Source organism: Solanum lycopersicum, chromosome 1, assembly GCF_036512215.1.
Source record: "Solanum lycopersicum chromosome 1, SLM_r2.1".
NCBI lineage: Eukaryota > Viridiplantae > Streptophyta > Magnoliopsida > Solanales > Solanaceae > Solanum > Solanum lycopersicum.
Genome location: NC_090800.1, coordinates 80,597,892 through 80,619,618, shown reverse-complemented (window position 1 = coordinate 80,619,618; position 21,727 = coordinate 80,597,892). Strand labels below are relative to the sequence as shown.

Genomic DNA, 21,727 nt, shown 5'->3' with positions numbered 1-21,727 from the left:
TATAGATAAAAAAGAAGTGTTAGATTTTCTTTTTGTTGGAAATAGTTACTGGGTTATAAATGTTGGAAAAGCAAATACGACTAGTATAAAGTATTTAACAATTTCTTGTTGGCCTAACTAAAAAGATAAAAGGAGTCACAAGTGCAATGGCCAGAAAATTTGGCCACAAAATTTCAAAAACAACAAAAGAGATTTTATATTAAAATAAATTGTTCTTTTTCCTATTTTTAGTTAAAAAAGGTATTAAAATCAAAAGAATAAAAAAAATTTAAATAGTAAAATAACATAGATAAAATATTATTCTGGTCAAAATTATTTTTCCCAAAAGAGTCGAAGGCAGAGGTTTCTGTAATAGGGGGTCACCGGATTCACGTGACCCATGCTCTTCTCCTGAAATCATTTATAGTATTGTTATATTTTTATTTTTTTTGTTAAAAATATAGACGCGTGAACCATATATATATATATATTGCGACGATGATTGGGTGCACCTCTTAGTGAATGTTAGAAATTTGAATTTTGTGTCTATCTTGTTTTAGTTTTTATTTTAAAATTCGATGTAACATCTCTTCCAGTGGTTATTTGATAGCACTTTTGACCTTTTAATTAATTAAGAATTTAAACCTTGGACCTATAATTATTAAAAAAAATAAAAATTTAATGATAAGAATCTATGTCAAACTAATTAAATCCACTTTTTATACTATAGTTACTATCATTTTGAATTCTTGAATATGCCTCTGATCAAGGGTAGGGTTTTGTAAGAGAGCTCTCACTATCCAATTTTCAGTTTGAAGTCAATTGTATAAGGTCAGCCATTCAATCATTACAAGAAAGAAAAAAGACATCAAATGCATTCAGAAATTGAGATCATACTCAAATTTTAAGAGTATCTATATTACTTTTAAAGAAGGAAAACTGATGATATTTTATAAATAACTTTTTGAAATATTTTGTAAATCAAACATATATAATAATATATAAGTATCTCAAATGAATAATTTACAAGTTATAAATAGCTCAATTAAACAATTTACAAGCAGTTTAAAAGGTTATATAATAACTTCTCTTTTTCTATAAATCACAAGCTAAATTAATTTATTTATAAATCAATCTCAAATCTCTTTTATTTATTAATTAATCTCAAAAGAAAGATAACCTTTCTCCCCAACTTCTTTCTCTACATTTTACTATCTTTGTAGTATTTTTATTATTACTAGCAATCTCTCCATCTATTTCCGTTAATTTATCTAAAATATTTTTAAAATAAATAAAGATATTCATCTTTATTTGTCAGTTATAACGTATTTAAAAAACAAAAGGTTTGTGTGTTTTATCAATAAGTAAAAGTGAACAAACTAAAGTGTCTCATAATCATGACACTATTTTATTATTCTTTCCATCCTTTTTTTAGTTGCTATAATTTATTTTTTTAAAGAGTCGAGACTTATAGTATTTTTATTTTAAAATATTTAATTATTTGTATCGGGTGTTTACATCAATTCAACATATGCATGTTATGTATTTAAATTTATTATTTATTTTATTTAATCTTAATTAATTAACATGTATTTTATTTTATCAAATCACATAATAATAAAAATTAAATTAATTTGATGTAAATATCAAATACAAATAAAATTTTTTTAATTTAATTTAATTTTAAAAATTAATTAAATTAAAAAAAAAAAAACTAAAAAGGAAGGGAGAGAGGGAGTACTAGAATACTTATAGCAAGTGGGTAAGGCAATCAATTATAGAAAGTACCAAACCCACAAGGCGTGAGAGCACCGAAAGACTCAAAAGAGATGCTTGCCCAATGTTTGAGATACTGTCGGAAAACTCCACCACCATCGAACTTTTAAACTCTGTTCCGATCAGGTACCGCTTTTTCTCTTCAAACCAAACTTTTTTTTTCTTGAAGAAATTAACACTACATCACATTTTTTTCAAAAAAAGTTTATCTTTTTTTTTTTAAGTCTACATCTCCTAGGGTTTTACCATCATGTAGAAGAAAAAAGCAACATTTTTTTGCTTACTATGTAGATTTTTAAAGGAGTTTGCCTTAATCTCTGATTGTTTTAAACAATTGGGATTTTACTTGATTTGGTGATTCCATAGAAGGACATCCTTAACACATCCATTTCAAGAACAAGAAGAAAAAGAAGTGGGTGGGTGGGGGAGGGGTTAATATGATTTTTGACCTTGCAGAAACAAATGGGGTGATGGGTGTTTTTTGTTTTGTGAAAGAATTGTGTCAGTTTGATGTTTATATTGCTAATCTTGCAGATTAATCAAGACTGCTTTTTTATGTTTGATTTTTTCCTTCTTTTTTTTTGCAGTGTTCAGGTTATTATGTATGTTGGACACCTTCAATCGTTGATGTGTAGTTTTTTTAGGTATGTTATTTAGATAATTCTATTTTTTTGTTATCATACTTAGAAGACCGTGTCTATGTTTGCTTAATTCTCACGGTAGTGCGCGTGTTTTTACGTGCAATTTGCTTACGTTCCTTATATGTATATGATTTGGGTCTCTTGATCTACCTGAGTCTGTTCATGTAGTTTTGTGCAAGTTTGTGCTGATTTTGAGTTTATTTTGGAACCTTCTGGCTATTCAACATTGGATTGCTTTTAGTTTTTACTTTTCAGGTATACATCCTGTGTTATCTATTCTAGGTTGTTCATTATCTCAATGGTCATCGTGGTTTAAATTAAGTATCAAAGCTTTTGATCTGCCAATATGTTAGAGTCAACTTTGAGAAGAAGCTACCTCTTGAGGGAATCGTGATAGCAAGTTAGAAAATTCAGGGAAACTTTGGTACTTCAATAAAGCATTTGTGCTAAATCATTGTAGAATGTAAAAAAATTCACCACGCCAAATCTGGACATAGAAAATTTATTCAAGACTCGTGTGGAAAGGGTGATATGTCTTTAATCAACTTTCAAGAAACTCATTGATAAGAAGGTCTTTCTTAATTATCAAGGTTCCGCGAGAAGTGAACTATTTTTTTTTCAACTTAAGAGTGAAAGAACATGTGTGAGATAATTTGGTAGAATAATCTTCACTGTGATATGAAGAGAACCCAAATTTTGTAAGTGGGATTAGATTTATGGAATTACAGTGAACAACATCAATTTTCCTGAGTGTGCCTGGTCAAGAAACATAATTATTCTTATTTTTGGTGTAAAAATATATATTAAAATGTCCTTTCAAAAATTGGAGTGAAGTCGTGATGATGGAAATGAGTTGATGAAACATTTCCTAACTTGTTGTCATACAAAGTAAAAACCTCTGCTTTTGGGGGCTGCTGTGAATTTAAGTGGTTTTAAGATTTGTAGTGTGGAAAGTGGAAACCATCTTCATTTTCATGATCAGGGAAAGGTTAAAAACTGACCTAAGTCATGTAGTTTTTTTAACTATTCTTTGAATGTATACTCAAGTCAAGTCAAAAGAGCTTCATGTTTCTGAAATTTTAAAGACCATGTAGTAACATCAAGTTAATAGGTGATATATAAAAGTTACACTCTGCTTTCTCAAAAAAATCTACTATCTTTGTGAATCAATATTGACTTTACTGAGGATAAAACATAATAGAAGCAATCCCTAAAGGCATAGCAACTGGTAGCGTTAAGGTTTAGTTGTTGATGTTGCAATCATTAGGTTAGGCGTGTTCCAGGACTATAGATAAAGGATTTGATGCTTATGAAGGGTCTTTGGTTAGAGATTGTATGTCAATGTAGGAATGAGTGTCTGATTAAGAAAAAATCTGTTGTAAGAAATCTCTTGATATAGCTGAAGCCTGAAAGGAAAAATTATATAGATTTTGCTCCCAACCATAATCAACAAACCCTCAAATTATTCCCAATTTAACAAAATGACTGTTGATTCATCCACTTGCCTCTGATCGAAACGACACCGCTAGCAACATCGATGACAGTGCTGCTAACAGTTCAATTAATTCTTCGGTGGATGAAGTGTTGTTGCCTCCAGAACTCAGGCGAGAACTGATGCCGAACCATGTTGCGGTGATCATAGACGGGGAATGAAGGTGGGCTAAGATAAGAGGATTACTGGTTGCCTTAGGTTAGGAAGCCAGTATTTGAGCTCTAGGGAGTCTTATTGAGCTCTGCTGCAATTGGGGAATTAGTGCTCTTTCTTTCTGTATTTGCTTTTTCCTCTGAAAATTGGTTCTGTCCTAAAATAAAGTCTTTTGAGTTCCTTTTTAAGTGATAGTTGGGTTTTGTTTGTGTTTGTCATTCCAATCATATGCAAGGAGGTTTCATATGTTGACTTCTTTTTAATAATTGTCTTGTTAGAAACAATACGAGGTATTTCTTGTTCTCGAAATATACTCAAATCGTCTAAAAAAACATCATTCATTATCGGATGTAATGTAAAATTAAAATTATTCAGTATTTAAGGCAAATGTCTCTCTATTGAAATTTCTAACTGCTTTCAAGGCACTCTAGTTAGAAAAATAATTACTCCATTTCAAATTTTTTGTATGGTTTAAGACATGACGCGAAGTTAAAGAAAGTAGAGAAGACTTTTTAGTTTTAGAGTCTTAAACTAAAGATATGTACAATGTACCAAATATCCTTAAATCTTATGGTCTTAAACATGCCATATGGAAAGTTGAAAGTAAAGAGTTGCCAAAAAAGAAGAGAGACATTTTTTTAAAAGTACTTAAAGGAAAGTAGGCAAACAAATTGAAACTTAGCGAGTATAAGACAAAATCATTACAGTAAAAGGATGTAAAATATAGCCCAAGCCGTTGTGTAGTTGTCACCAAAATATCCACAAACAATAAAAAGTGTCTTTGCTTTGCACCTACTTTTGTTATGCCTATGAATCAATATTTTAATGGCAAAGACTAAAAATAATTCTATTCCTTAGCTAGCAATAGTTTTGTTTCTTATTTTAATCTTAGAGTCCTTGCAACAATATTTGATCTATATATACGATGTAATTTTTCAGCAAAGGGTGTTCGACTGATCACCCTTCCACTACTGTATCACCGCTACTGGTTATTCGAGTCTTGGTCATTAGCTGCTTTTATTTGTTTTGTGCCAAGTGAACCCTTTTAATTTGAACTAAATTGGGGATTTAATCACAATTGAGAAAAATAACATTCTTAATTTGACCTTATTCCATCTTAATTTTAACTGAAACGCTGGATTCAAGTTTGTCACAGTTGAGGGAAAAATACATCTTATGGAATATCATGTGTTCTTTGGTCGATGAACAAAGGTCTAGGAAGGTTGTAAGTGGCCACTAACCGATGGTGGTTGGAATGAAGTCATTTTTACTACCATGTTGTTGGTTCACCCGTTAAGAAAATTGGACAACTCAAGTTCTAGACCGATAACCCGGTAAAAGATAACCTTAGTAGACCATGTCATTTTTTCGGTTCGGGTTATTGGTTACAATTTGGTTTTGAACAGCCCTGTTTGGCAGTATGATTATAGATTATTAAGTAGGGTTCAATATAATTTGTTTTGGTTAGCCTTATGTAACTTAAACTAGGATTAAACACCACAGCTATTTTCTTTTTTTGAGCCTGTTTGAGAACAATATTAGGGCTTAAATAAGCAGGGATAAAAGGGTCTCAGAGTGAGCAAATTGAAATCTGGGATTCTCCTATTGGCTAATACTTGTCCTGCTTATTTGGCTGATTTTAGTGGAGGGCATGGGTTGGAATTTCCTGCCAAACCCTAATTCTTTGACCCTATAAAATATCTCTTTTCTCTAGCAAATCTGGGAAGCAACTTTTAGATTCAAAAGTAGCAAAAAACATCCGAGTGTGTAAGCTCTTCTTTCGTTGTTCCTACTGTGGTGGTGGTGCTTGTTTTTTTGCTGTGTGGAAAACAGAGTTCTTCATTGCTGTTTGTTTCAAAGGTAAATCTGAAAACCTTGTTATGTTAATTTTCCTAGTATCAAAGACGGATTAAATGTTTAGCTTGTTGGTGGGTATTGAACGTTATCTCTTTGATAGAATGTTACATTCCAGTGCAAAGATTTTGTTTTGTTCCTATTTGTCTTGTTCAAGCCTTTGCCTATGATTCTACCTTTTTTTTTGTCTTTTTGGTTTCGTATATCATGTGTCATTGACAAGGGTTAGTTAGGTTTTTGTTTGTTTATGTTCACATCCGTTTATTTGAGCCGTCACATCCCTGTTTTCATCCCTTTAAAGGAATGAGTTAGAAGAGTTTTTCTATTTGAAGTGACGTTTTGAGAAGGAATTATTTATTTGGAGTTGCCACTTGGAATTAAGTTTGGTGCTCCATGTCACTTTTATTTGAATGCCTGGGCAAAATTGAATTATTGGTGTGTGATCTGGTAAGGAATTCTGTTAGACTGAAAACTAAACCGGTTAAGGAATTTTGTTGACCGGGAGAATGTGTTAATGCTAAGCTTTTCACACCAAATCCACTACTGAAACACATGCTCAAATTAGGTGTTCACAATCACACTAAACTTGATAACTAAAGACTATTGAAGCTAAATGGAAGTTTTTTTTTTTTTGGGTGTGTGTGGGGGGGGGGGTGTGTGTTTGTGTGCGCGCGCGTGTGTGTGAATGTGAGATGCAATTAAAAAATGCATCAAAGTTGGGAAATCAATTAAAAATAACTACAATTAAGCTAAACATTGTCAACTTTTGGAGAAATTACCTTTCAAAAAAAAAAAACTTTTGGATGAATTAAAATGGTGCAAAAATTAAGTGTTCACAATGTCAACTCCGGTGGGATAAGTTTATGGAGAAGAATTATGAAATAAAAGGAATTCATTGAGTGGGTTGACTTTGGTATTGGTTGTGGAAGGAGTACATGATTTTGGTTTAACATGTATTATCATGGACTAATACCGAAACATGAATAACCGTGGCTGTATACATTGGTGACTAGTAAAGAAGCTATTGAGTCCAGGTGTACTCAAGGAGCCCTGTGCAGGGTATCACGTGTTTATAAACTGTTAAAAGGCCATTCAAATGGGAATGGACGGAGCTGGGAAAAATTCCTTATGGAATTTATGATATCTATCTTGTAGATGGGGGCATGGGGTGGGGGAGGATTTTTGGAGGGGAAAAGGGTTCAAATCTTTCTCTGTGGGTTCCTTCTATAGAGAACTTGTTGGAACAGGGTAAAGTAAGGAAGTTCACGTTCTTCACTTGGTAGGTAATTGCATAGAACGGGGTTGATGTTTGTGAGGTAAAAACAACACTTATAATTGCATCTTCAACTGCTAAGATGATCTTGGTGTATAATAATGATTTCTTGATCTATCCCCCCCACCCGACCCTGGAAAGAAGGGAACTTGGTATACTGTATACAATTGGAGATGCAATGCCAACAATAAACTTCTAAGGAAAGGAGACAGATCATGGTGATTTGGTCCAGTTTACGCAAGGAACCATGGAAAACACATGCCGTATACGATTCCATTGTAGGTCTACATCACAATTATGGATAAGTATTCAAATTGTTTATTATTTCATGGGTTGTGCGATGACATTGGGACAAGTGATGGAGGAATGGAAGTACCAAAGATCGGCAATGACAGGACTACAGCTTGCTGGAACAGCAATATCGCGTATCCTTTTAACTAATCTGGAAAAGAAGAATAGAAAATGATTCAGACTGTAAATTATATGTAATCGTCCTAGGAAAATAATTTCATTTCATTTAGGTTTTGGGGTAAAGAGAGAATTCTAAGTTAGTTGGGCCAACATGATATATTTTCTCCAGGTTAGCTGAGAAGCTTAGCTGACCCAACCTGGTTCAGTTGGTCCTTTTTGTGTGTGGAGGCGTGGGTGGGGCCGTGGGGGGACTGGGGTTTGGGGGTTGGCGGGACATGAGTCATCACTCTATCTTGTGCTCACTTAAATACTAGTTGTTTTTGAATGTTTTCTGCACTCCAAGCAGTTGTGCGTGAAATTGGTGGAAGAGAAGATGTCAGTTGATTATTATTACCGTCATTACCTATTAACGAATACTTTACCTATTAAAATTCTTGGTCATAGATGTAGTCAAGGCACCCAAAGTAAGTTGACTAAATCTGGTGTGTGTCCCACACTCGCACCCATATTGTGTCAATCCAACACCAGGCAGTTGGGTTTTTGCAGGGTCAGAGGAAAAAAAGAAGATAGGGGATCCCTGTAGTTTTGCTTTGTTTGACACTAGTGAATTGCTGCTATGATCTGGACGTGTTAGTAACATTTACATCTCCTTGCGAGATCTCATGGTAAAATTTGCTCAGAATGGATGCTGATGTACCAGTTTTTTGTTTTTCCATAGGTGTCGCCTAGCCTTTTATTTTCTTGCTGTTTGGTTGCTTACCCAAGTGTACTCTCCTGCTAGTTGCTTAAAGATTTGTTTTCAACATTGGCTGATTTTTCTGGACGCTGCAACTGTTCGGTGTTGGAAATTTATTTGCCTGTTTTGTGATTGGTTCATGATGCATCTGTGACGGAGTTTGGGTTTTACAGGTTAATCACTGCAAACTTTTAGGGGTTGGGCTTTAGACTAATCTATTCTCATTACAAGTAGCTATGCAACCCAGTGGTGCAAAAGATACACAACTCCGTGAGAGCAACAGCCAGAAGGTCCATCCACAACCTATGGAGGAAGCCGCAAACCAAAATCCTGAAGCAGTTGAAGCTGTGGTATCTAGGATTTTTACAAATATCTCTTCCCTGAAATCTGCCTACATTCAACTCCAATCTGCTCATACTCCTTATGACCCTGACAAAATCCAAGCTGCCGATAAACTTGTAATTTCAGAGCTGAAGAATCTCTCTGAACTGAAGCACTTCTACAGGGAGCATAATCCCAAACCTGTGTGTGTTTCACCTCAGGATTCTCGCTTGGCTGCAGAGATCCAAGAACAGCAGAGTTTGTTGAAAACATATGAAGTTATGGTGAAGAAGTTTCAATCTGAGATTCAGAACAAAGATTCTGAGATTCTTCAGCTGCAGCAGCAGATACTAGAGGCCAGTCAGAAGCGGATTAAATTGGAGAAAAACCTTAAGCTCAGGGGCTTGTCAGAGAAAGAATCGGAGAATGCAGTTAACGAGGATGGGCATTTCTCTGTGGACCTAACTCCTGAGCTTTTCAGGTCAGCCGTGGAAGGTGCTTATAGGGCCATTCACGACTTCTCTAAGCCACTGATCAACATGATGAAAGCTGCTGGTTGGGATCTTGATGCTGCAGCAAACTCCATAGAGCCAGATCTAGTTTATGCAAAGAGAGCTCACAAGAAATATGCTTTTGAATCACATATCTGCCAAAGAATGTTTGCTGAATTTCAGAATGAGTTCTTCTCTGTGAAATATGAGAATTCAGCTGTCCCCAATGATAGTTTTTACCACCAGTATCTTGCATTACGGGAATCAGATCCACTGGATGTTGTAGTCCAAAATCCCAAGTCCCTTTTTGGGAACTTTTGCCGGAAGAAATATTTGGAGGTGGTTCATTCGAAGATGGAGTCTGCATTTTTTGGGAACTTGGATCAGCGAAACTATATTATGAGTGGTGGACACCCAAGAACAGCTTTCTATCAGGCCTTTCTGAAACTAACCAAGTCAATTTGGCTTTTGCATAGGTTGGCATATTCATTTGATCCTCCAGTCAGGGTTTTCCAAGTCCAGAGGGGAACCGACTTCTCAGAGGTTTATATGGAAAGTGTTCTGGAAAATTTCACTGTAGATGAAAACGAGAAGCCTAAGGTTGGTCTAATGGTAATGCCTGGTTTCTATGTCGGGGGCAGTGCGATCAAGTGCCAAGTCTACCTAACTGGCGTGAAGGTTACCGAATGATATTATATCTATCCTGTTTTCTGCTTTATCATTTATGTTTTAGCAGGTGTTTTTCTTGTAACATGCTGGTCAGTTTGATGTAAAATGTGTCTTGAGCTAATGCCTAGATATCTCAAAGATTGTAAGTTGGTCTGTATCCCGACTATAAGTTTTCTCATGAACTTTTGCGTTTATTCATGAAAAATACATTTTGGTTCCAAAACTGAATGTGTATCGCATATATGTTTGCCGGTATGTCAATGATAGTACATTATCTGTGCAAGTTTTATGATATGGAAATGAATCTTTAGTAGCTATAAGTCTATGATTTCATAGATTCTTACAATGTTTTAGTTTTATATCTTTTTTTTAAGAGATATGAAAAAGGTCATTTTCTTCTGTTCAGTTTGTAAGTATTATTTTTTCGCGATAAAAGTGATCGCGATTTGATCATGGGGTTGAGTATGTCCTAGATGCGTTATGCATGGACCGTCATCTTAGCTGCTTCAAGTTTTTTTAGCACATGCATATTTTAGGAGTATTAATTTAACTTTGTTCTGAATTTTTGGACGGTTTAAGGAAAACCTTTTCCTTCAATTCTACCTAAATTGATGTCGTGTCTCACTTTCAATCTTTTGATTTGTGTTCTACAAAATTCTCCAACCTAAATTAACGAAAGGGTAAAGTATATTTTTTTCTTGAAATGATAATAATAATTTGAGAAAAAGCTACCAATTCAACAAGTTTCAAGTTTTTTATGCCTATTATCTTGATTAGCAAATTTCCTACAGACCTATGAAATGGAGGTCAAGCACAAAATCTTTATCCTTACGTGTTTCTTTTTTTAACTCAATTAGTTGACCATATAGTTTGGCTAAGAGAAGAGATAAAGTAGGTCGAAGAATACTAATAGAGATGATTAGATGACGTATTTGTAGTTTATTGATGATATGACTTGGAGTTTTGTAGGTTAGGATTAGGATGAGTGTTGCCTAGTTTCGTATCGGTATTGATCTGTTACTTTTATATTATCTTATTCTTCGATCTTATTGTCTCATTGATTTCGATGATCATATTATTTATTGTTATTATTATTTTTCTTCTCCTTTGTTTCAGTATAGATTTTTTACTATAATGTACTTGTTTTACGTATTTGATTTTTGTATTGCACAACTTGAGTCTAGGGGCAAATGGAAACAATATTTTTACCTTATAAGACTGCGCAGATCGCCAAACTTCACTTGCGAGATTACATTAAATTAGGCGTTTTTTCAACCTAGCAAGTTGTTGCTGAGTTTTTATTTTAAGACGAAAAATTGGCTGGAAGGATTCTAAAATGGTAAGCTCCAGCTACCGTGTAATGAGTGCATTTGATCTTCAAAATAAAAGTGACAATCTGAATTATGAGATCTCAGATCTCTACATTATACTTTAATAGTATTCTTTAAGATTTATAACATGGTACAATCTAATAAATAATTTAGCTTGATACAAGCATTAATTCTGGTCAGCAGTTTACTCTATGTTATATTAATTTATTTAATTTGTCTGAGACAAGTTGCGTTATTCATGGATGAAAAAACGCCTACTCTCTGCACAAGTTAATCAAACAGTTGGCATCACTTACCAGACAACCAATCTAACTTATATATACCATTACATTATTCAACTTACTATCGTAGATTGTTATCGTATTATGTGACACTTTTTTTTTGACTCGTTTAGAAAATATTATATTTGTATAATTAAAAACAATTTAAGTGAAAACTTGTTAAAGAATAGATATTAATTGATGTGGTCGTAACTTTATTCATAAAGAAATCTATTGTTTAAATTAGTCGACAAGTAAAAATGAACGGAAAGTATAACATTGTTAATATTTACAAATGGATTAAGCAACTATTAAGTAAATCATAAGAAAATAAACCAATTGCTTTACATAGAGTTAATATCAAACTTTTTGCACCTAGTTCTTTGAAGGTTCTTGCACGTGTAGATCATTAAATTAAAGGAAACAAAGTCAACTCTTATGTGACAAATACTTCCCTATATAAACACCAATTCTCTTTTCACATTTCCACACTACAAATCTAACACGATTATCAATCATTCTCTTTTCACAAAAAAAACTAAACTATATATATACCTATAGATTTTGCTTCCTTCTATTTCCAAAAAATATAATGGAGAAAATTACCCTTTCCCTATTTTTATTTCTCTTCAATATATTTATTTTTACCTTTGTTGCAACAGTTGAGGGCGCTAGCGCACAACCTCGTGCCAACAAATTTGTGGAGTTACAATGCAGGCGCACACGTTACCCAAAGTTGTGCGCGGAATCTTTGTCAAATTATATCACTACTGCATCTGAACCTCAAAAGCTAGCTCATGCAGCATTGAAAGTGAGTTTACTTAAAGCTATCTACACTAGAACCTACGTGAAGAACGTATGCAAACAACTCGAAGAAACTAAGGCTAAAGATTATCAAGTGGTGAAAGATTGTTTAGATCAAATCTCAAATGGAGTTAACTTGCTTTTCAACTCGGTGGAAGAGCTACAACATTTGAATTTAGACAAGGAAAGTGAGTTTGTATGGCATAGAAGTAATGTTCAAACTTGGCTTAGCACAGTGTTAACGGATGCTTTCACTTGCATGGATGGAATGTCTAGTTACAAATTTGGTGGTTATAAATTAAAGGCTACAATTAAGGCTAAAGTTCTAAATGTTGCACAAGTTACTAGCAATGCTTTAGCTTTGTTCAATGGATATGCTGTTAGGCATAAGGCTTCTCATCACTCAAACTCTGGCAAAATTAACAAGCACTAGAAGTTATATATGGCCACTTGAATTTACAATCTTTGTATTTGATTTTATATTTATTCTTTTTTTGTTATGTATGTCAAAACGTATGTAACTTCATTAATTCTATCTGTATAATAGATTTTGATACTTTTCTTTTTCTTGCATTTTCAAAAACACGTCAAAATACAACTCCCTATAAATGATCTATAGCACTAAGATGTATAGTTAGTTATTTCAAAATAGTTGTCACGTTTTGTTTTCTAGAGTTAATTCAATTAATTTTCAAAAGCTTAATTATATTCAATTTATTTGATATTTTAAAGTTGAAATTTGGATATTAAAAAAATTATACAATGTAATTTTTTCTTATATCAATTGATGGAAAAATACATCTTAAATTACTGATCTAATTAAAATTCATATCGTTCGATTCTTAAAAAAAAATCATGACAAATATTTTGAAACGAGCAGAGAAATATATACTCTCAAAGAGTTAATGATAATACCGTTAGTAGGTCTCATTCCCTTCCGTTAGTTTGGTTGTTCTCAAATTTGTTGATTATTTTTTCTTTCGAATTGCAAACCTTTTGTTACTACATTAATTTTAGTAAAAATTTAAGGAATCCCATAGTGTAATTCAATAATTACACTCTATCCCGGCAAGTTTAGTATTTACTAAAAATCCTTTAAAATTTTTGTGCCGTGATACTTTAAACTCTAGTGATACATGGTAAATTTAAACTGTTAAGAAAAAAATGGGAAAAAAAGGTACATTTAAACTTGTTAATTAAAATAGCTTAATTTACGGTAACAGATCATTAATCAGCATTAAATTAGCACATAATTGAATATTAATTTCAAATTTTGAAAATCAAAGATTATATCATCTATTTTGAATATAATTTTCAAAACCGCATGATACATAGAAAACATTATGATACACAACAAATTCATGTGTCAATGCATCGTCTAAAACATTATACACACTGATTCAAAATGGATCAGCAAGCACACTTGATGGATTCAAAATGTATTAATGCATCATCTAAAACACTATACACACTTGATGGATTCCAAATGTATCAGCAAGCACACTGATTCAAAATGTATTAGCAAACACTTCATGTATCAATGCATCGTCTAAAACACTATACACACTGATTCAAAATGTATCAGCAAGCACACTTGATGACGCAGTTATTAAAATTAATCACTGATACATGATAAAAATTTACGGTAAAAATTGGAAATAATTTCAAAATCAGTTAGTAGGATTCTTTTTTTAACATTAAAGACAAAAAGGAACAGATTGATTTTTCAAAGAGTTCAAAACTATAAACAAATATATATAATTTAAAACTCTTTCATAGAGAAAAATTAAGAAGAAGAATTGGAATCGTCTGTGATAATTGGGTCGGCATCGACCGATTTTCAGCAAAATCATCAACTTGGATTTGATCAAGCACAAGTACTAATCCCATGGCAAAGGCACAATCAAACCCAGGCTTTATTGAGAGAGAGAAAACGTTCATCAACTTGGATTTGATCAAGCACAAGTACTAATTCCGTGGCAAAGGCACAATCAAACCCAGACTTTATTGAGAGAGAGAAAACGTCTTTTCCAAGCACCACATGAGCATAAGCATCCAATTTTTAGAAATTTCAAATTTTTTGAATTTTGAAATTTAGAATTTCATATTAAATGTTGTGAAACATTTTTAATTAAAATTAATAATTCAAAATTCAAAAAGTAATTCAGAAGATTGAGTGTTTTAGTGGAGAAAAAATAGGCATGATATGGGGAAGTGTGTGTTATAGGAGAGAGAAGACTATGTATCTCTAAACTTCTACTAAAATTAAAAAAAAGAATTATGTAATATTTAAAAAAAGAAGGGAAAATTAGAGAATACTAAACTTATAGTTATTTATTTAAGTTATTTTTCCTTAATTTTATTAAGTTACACTTGAGCACTCTATTTAGAAATTGATTTCTTTTTTGAATTTTGAATAGTATAATATTTTCTAGAGTTTAGGTGTTGTTACTTTTAGAAAAACTTTTATGCTAAATTTTGAAGTTTGTATTATTTGCTATAAAATTAATTGTCGGAGAGAAAATCAATCGAACTTTCAACTTCAATTCTTCTCTTTCAACAAACCATCTAAATTACAAATTAAAAAGATAACTGACATAAATCTTAATTAAAAGGGTTGAATTATTGTGTCAAGTCAAGACCATTCTAGAATTTGCTGGAAAGTCGTTCAACTTGCATATCGCCTTATTTTATGCCCAAATTATTTATGTGACCAACTAGGTAGTGTAGAATCTAAATTATGAGATATCCTATACAAATATCATAATAGGGGTGTTGAAAACAAATTAAATTAAAAAAGTGTCATTTTAATGGTCTAATTTTTAAATAAAATGGTAACAATAATTGACAATTTAATGATATTAGAGTAGGCGATAATTTCGACTTTCGTCCTTTTACTTTTAGACGTAGTTTTATATCATATTTTATATGATACCTTTTATGTTTTGAGAGTCAAACAATTTAGTTTGATCAGAAATTTGCTCATGAAATCTTTAATTTTTTAAAAATGAAATTCATATATTTGTAAACTATGTAAAAAGTACTATAAATCACAATAATTGATAATTTAAAATATTTATAAGATCGATGAAAAATTTATGGTCAAAGAAAGACTTGTTTGACTCTTGAAATTTGAAAAGTGACATATAAAATGAGACGGAGACAATATTAACTTTAACCGTTACGGTTTGTTAATATAGTTTTCAAACCAAAAAATTGATGTAAGAGGTAAGCGATCTTGTTTTATTTTACACTTTACTAAAATTATTTAAAATTTTATAATATAGAATATATAATATAACTCATTATTTACTCTGTTCATTTTAATCTATCCAAATTCAATCAAAACAACACTCCTGATTAACATTTTGGTTGAAGCTGATTATTCAAATTCGGGTGGTTTGTGGGTGGCGATAGTACTAGTGGAGAAAGTTTAATTTGTTGTCTGCTTGGTTAAATAAATTTTTAAAGAAATATGTAACGTACGTAGGCTAAATAATATATTAATGGTGTAGAATCTAAATTATGAGATATTCTGGTAGGCTGGTACAATATAATTATAAGGTTGTAGAATTAAATTTACCATCATCTTAGCACAAAGTTGGTCAAACAATCTCCAGCATGATTTTGTCTGTTTAATATTGTCTATACAAGTGGGCACATGAATTGGTGACAAAGCTGCCTTCTTACTAACACAAGCTAATCATACCGTTGGCACCACTCACCGAGATTAAACGAACCGATAAAATTAAGAGAGTCTAATACACTAAGCTTTTGTTATGTGTAAAATTAAAAAAAAAATTAGATTATAAAAATTTATTATACACAGTCTTATTCTATATTTCTAAAAGAGATTATTCTTGCAGCTCGAATTCATGACATCTTGATCATATAACAATAACTTTACCGATTACTTTATTGAATATCCTGTACCAACTTATATTCACTAGCTCATGAGCTATTTGACTTTCTCTATAGTTAATATACGTAAAAGACAAAGGAAAAATTAAAAAGGAAAGAAAACTAAAGAGAAATATTTGTTAGTCCATATGTACTTTAGAAGTGTTAAAGAGAATATATTTGGTCCATCATATGTCTCTTATAACGATTTATAAAGATCTTGTGTTACTTCTATTAATTGTTTTTATAAAGATATTATTAGCTGGATATAATGTTGTTGAAAACAGGTTCATTCTTATATAATTGAAATGTTTGAAAACATAGAATAGATGTGTCATGTATTACTCTTTTTTTAAAAATAATTTAAGCTTTAATTTGGATAATCATGCATATTAATCAACATTATATTAGAGTAGATAGATTCTACCATAGGTTTGGTCTAGAAAAAAAAAGTTGAATCTCTAAAATAAGGTATATTAACCGTTACAAACGTAATCGAAAAGATAAAAAGGTAAAAATTCTGTGTATATAGTCTTGTATAAACAATTGTAGATGTATTATGAAATAATTAATAATATAGCTTGATAATTTGGTCCAATATTTAGTCCATGTTTCATTTATTTGTATTATATTATTGTGTAAGACAAGTTGCGGTGTGCACGGATAAGGAAGCCTGCTCAGCACAAGCTAGTAAAACGTTGAATAATAATCCTGTTCACCTAAGTTATAAAATATGAACTTAATAAAATAATAATCAATTGCACGTGAAGGATTAATTAATTAAATCACAATTGTGAATACTATGTCTTCTGGATCTGTATGCATATGGCACAACGTTACAGAAATAAAAGTCAATTTCTCATTCGCGTGGACATAATTTATACTATGTTTGAATCATTGTTATTCATTATATTGCATTGTATCATTACTTTATCTACAATATTTGTTTTGATTGTTATATAAAATTTATTATACTGTATTATTAAATTTTATTGTTACGTAACAATGAAAAACCCTATTTTATGGAACAACCAATTGGTGTGTTCCCATTGTTACTTAATTTATTTTTTTAATTATATCTTTATATAATATTTTAAAATAATATTTTATCCTTTACCTAAACTATTTAAATCTAGTCAAACCTCCTACCCTAGAATAATTAAGTATATGTTAATAAACTTATAAATTACAATATAATATATTATAAAAATAATAGATAACAATGATCCGGTCCTTTGACATTAAAATATATTTTATATATAACATAGAGATGTCAATCGCATGTAATATTATTATCTTAGCCTGGAAATAAACTGGTCTCTCCATAATTCCATATATCATTTGCTTTATTTTGTCATTTTGGCTTTATCTTGCACTATCAATTTATTCTTCTACTTCTCTTGAAAAAAAAATCCTTGACCCTATCTTTTCACTTCCAAATAATTTATTTATTTCTTCGTCATTACTCTTTCTAGTCCATATATAAAGTGAATTTTTGTAATTTTTTTATGTAGTTTAAAATAAATAAACTTTTAAAATTACAAGACAATTGTTGTTCATTATCGTTTGCTTTGCATTTTTTTAAGAGAATCGTCTAGAAAAAATCAAAAGAGTATAATAAAAGAATAAAAATAATCTTTTACGTATTTATATTCTATATCCCAATAATTTACTTATATGAATCAGTGATCAGAGTACTATAATTGTTTATTTTTGAAGGATAGACATTGAGATTTAAATACTGTTTGTAGTGTGTTCTAATAATTGGTAACGTTGAGATTAATGTATAGAGATAATTGAATTTGTCATATAACGAGGACAATTAACTGATGTATATACTAAACGACAAATTATAGTAATTTATTTTAATTAGTTGATTGAATTATAAGAAAAGATCCCTTCTTCCTCGACCTAGTAGTGTGTTTTCTCAATCGAAAATAAAGGCAAGAAGATTCGATAAGTTATTTGAAATTGCTTAAAAATCACCAAAAGGAACATAAAAATGCAATTTGCTATTATCTTCTATTTCAATTTATTATTTGGTTTTAATTTGATACAAAATTTTAAAAAAAAATACATTAAATTTTATGATTTAAATTAACAATATACTATAGAATATACAAATATCTCTTAGTTTTGTTCTCTTAAGTCCTTAACGTATCATATGAAAAGGAAAAATTGAAAAGTTGTCAAAAATCAACCAGATATTATTTTTAAAATAAACTAAAATAAAAATAAAATTTCTAAAGTCTATAACGACATTGAATTTTATAATAAAAATTAATGAGCACTCTTTACTAATATGCATAACTATTAGTGTTATAATTCATTTTGTTATTATATTATTTATTAAAAAAAAATCACATTTTTATATATTATAGAACGCAATGCCCAAAATGCCAGTACTATGTTGGTAAAAAAAATTCACTATAATTTTACCGTCAGCTCATTGGTTTTATCAAATTAGTTAAGAAAAAATGTTAAAATAAAGACAGGTAATTTAAGAGATAACTTTTTCCTACTTTTTAGGTGTCAAAGCAATAACTAAAATAATAAGTTACGTAAATAGGAAATTGCTCCGACAAGAATTAAGGTTTGTGTTTACTACAACCCCTACATCAACACCTTCCCCAAAATATTGACTAAAATAAAATAATTATACATTACTCCATTATTACTCTTTCGGTATCATTTTACTTGACCTTTACCTATATCAAAATAAAAATTAATTATTCCTTTTGTTTTTTTTTAAAAAAAATATAATTTAATTTGAAACAGAGTTTAAAAAAAATTAATTTTGTGGTTTTAAATTAAAGTTATGTCAATTGTATCAAATGTTCGGCCTTAAATATGTCATGTGAAAAGTTCAAGTTCAAATTTTGCCAAAAAAGAAAGATAATTTTTTTAAAACATACTAAAAAAGAAATGAGATTATTCTTTTTAAAACGGAGGGAGCATATTTAATTATTTATACACTTTAACAAATTAAGAGAGTTTTTATCATTTGTGGAGTACTTTTTTCTATGTATATTATCCTTTAGTAATAATTAAAGGAATCAAATTTAGAATTTCAAAGCTTCACAAACAATATAAATTTAATAAAATACATTCCTGATTAAAATTTTCTTATTGTGTCAGGTCAATAGAAAGAAAAAAGATTAAATGGAAGGAGTATTGTGTGCACTAATTAAACTCCTCATGATTTTTATATTCATGTCATAGCCCTTAGCTTCTATATAAACCTTAGCACCTTCTTGACAATTTCCCCATCAAACAATAACGTAAATCCCTTCTCTCTTCATATAATTATATCTAACCTTGTTATATTTCCAAAGGAAAAAAAGAAAAATGGAAAAACTTGTTCTTCCCCTAATTTTACTTTTCATTTTTTCTATCTTTATTGTTGAATCAAGTGCAATCGTACCTAAATTCATAGAGTCACAATGTAAGCACACTCGTTATCCAGGTCTATGTGTGAGTTCATTAGCAACACATTTAAATCCAACTTCACAAGATCCTCAAGAAATAGCTCAAGCTGCTTTAAAAGTGAGTATAGTTAAGGCAATATACACAAAAAATTACTTGCAAATAGCATCAAAAGAATTGAAACAAAAAAAGGCTAAGGAATATCAAGCGGTTAAAGATTGTTTAGATCAAATATCAGACAGTGTTTCTCAGCTTACAAATTCATTCAAAGAGTTTGAACACATGAAGAGTGAAGAATATAGTGAAAGGGATTTTGCTTGGTGTCAAAGTAATGTGCAAACTTGGCTAAGTACTGTATTGACTGATACATATATTTGTATGGATGGGTTTTATGGGTACCCAATGAGTGGTAAAATGATGGCTATGATTAAAGCTAGGGTACTTAATGTTGCACAAGTTACTAGCAATACTTTGGTTTTGTTTAATGGATTTGCAGCTTGGCATAGAGATAATTCTAATGGTGGCTTTAAAAGTAAACCTTAAAGCAAGAAGCAAGGTTACATATATATATAAAAAAAAAAAACCAAATATTTATGAGAGTGATTTAGTCAGCTAGTGTGGTGATGGGAACTTTTGAGTCTTGGTGGTGTATACATAGCATATACTATATGTTTGTAAACTTGAATAATATCATGATCGATCAATGTGTGAATATGATATTTTGCATATCTTGTAAAAGAAAGGAACATACTTTTGTTTGGTTAAGTTGCGATATCTCTTTCTAGGAGTACTTCATGGCTATATTAAATGATGTGAACTATTCAAAATAAGTGAGTAAAGTCACCTTTTTTTTTTATATGAGAAAAATCATTTATCTTTTGTTATTTTACTTGAAAAAATTATTCTGCTCTAATATGAAAGTCACCTATCTTTTGTTATTTCTTTCAAAAGATTATTCAAGTCGAAAAATTATTAAGATCATTTTAAAGAGTAAATTAATTAAGGAGAAACTGATTGTTCTATACGAAACCTCAACCAAATCACTATATTCTTTTGTGGACAAAGTTTATGGCATCGAGAACTTTTCTTGTTCTAAATTGTATTTTTGTATTTTGAATGAAATTTTTTCCCACAAATCACTCAATTTTACCATCCACATTTTGTTATATATATATATATACCACATATCTAACTTTTTCAGATACGGGATAAATATTTATTGTTCGTGTTCTTGTTTGACTATATTCTATGGGTGTATCATTATCTTATTGTATTTTTGTGGTTATGTAGTTTATACCAGAATTTTTATTGTTTGTATCTTGTATATTCAATGCATTTTGCCTTGATGTTATTCGTTGCGCACATTGTACGAATGAAAACAATTAACATAGATTGATTTGTCATGCGAACAGATTCAATTAACAAAGATTATAATTGTCGCACTTATAAATGTATGATGATAAAAAAATGTGCAACTTTCACATATAGCAAATAAAAAATCTATATTTGTATGCTATAGCAAAGTTTGCATAATTGCGCTCCATAACAAACATAGAAACTGTATAATTCGCTATACATATACAGTTGAAGCAAATTGTATAAAACGAAGTGTATAAAACAAGAAAGAGAAAGACACTTGGGCAGAGAACTGTACAAAAACGAAGTGTATAAAACGAATTGTATTATTATAAGTGTATAGAACGATTATATACAATTTGAATTTGTATAAAATGAGAAAGAGAGAAAGACAAAAGAGACTTGATAAGGAATATACAATTGAATCGAATTGTATAAAATGAGAAAGAGAGAAATTAGATACAATTTGACAATCGTATAAAACGAGAAAGAGAAAAAGGCAAAAGAAATTGGGCAGGAGAGTATTTTTATTGTATAATTATACGTGTATAGGACGAAAATATATGTACTTGCATGTGTATATACAAATTTTCTCACGCTTTATACAAACAGAAATGCAATTTATACATTTCGCTTCTGGTTGTATAAGTGAGAAAGGTGAGGGTGGAGAGCGAGATTTGGGAGAGTGGCGAGTGAGATCTGGAAGAGGGGAGAGAGAGGAACAAAAATATATGTATTTATACAATTTTCTCTACTTTATACAATTAGAAACAATTTTTATACACTTGTATTTGTATAAAAAGTGAGGAAGTGAGCGAGAGATTGGAGGAGAGTGGCGAGCGAGATATTTAGGG

General features: G+C 30.8%; 2 protein-coding genes across 2 annotated transcripts; both read left to right on the top strand.

Moving 5' to 3' along the window:
- Nucleotides 1-1,695: 1,695 nt before the first annotated feature.
- On the top strand, nt 1,696-12,758 carry LOC101248815 (protein GRAVITROPIC IN THE LIGHT 1). Its single transcript, XM_004229752.5, has 3 exons — nt 1,696-1,881; nt 2,343-2,399; nt 8,489-12,758. The coding sequence occupies exon 3, from the start codon at nt 8,552-8,554 to the stop codon at nt 9,815-9,817; it is 1,266 nt and encodes a 421-aa protein (XP_004229800.1). The 5' UTR covers nt 1,696-1,881; nt 2,343-2,399; nt 8,489-8,551; the 3' UTR covers nt 9,818-12,758.
- LOC101254043 (21 kDa protein-like) lies at nt 11,980-12,624 on the top strand. Its single transcript, XM_010327350.4, has one exon. It carries the CDS (start codon nt 11,980-11,982, stop codon nt 12,622-12,624), a length of 645 nt encoding a protein of 214 aa, XP_010325652.1.
- Nucleotides 12,759-21,727: the final 8,969 nt, after the last annotated feature.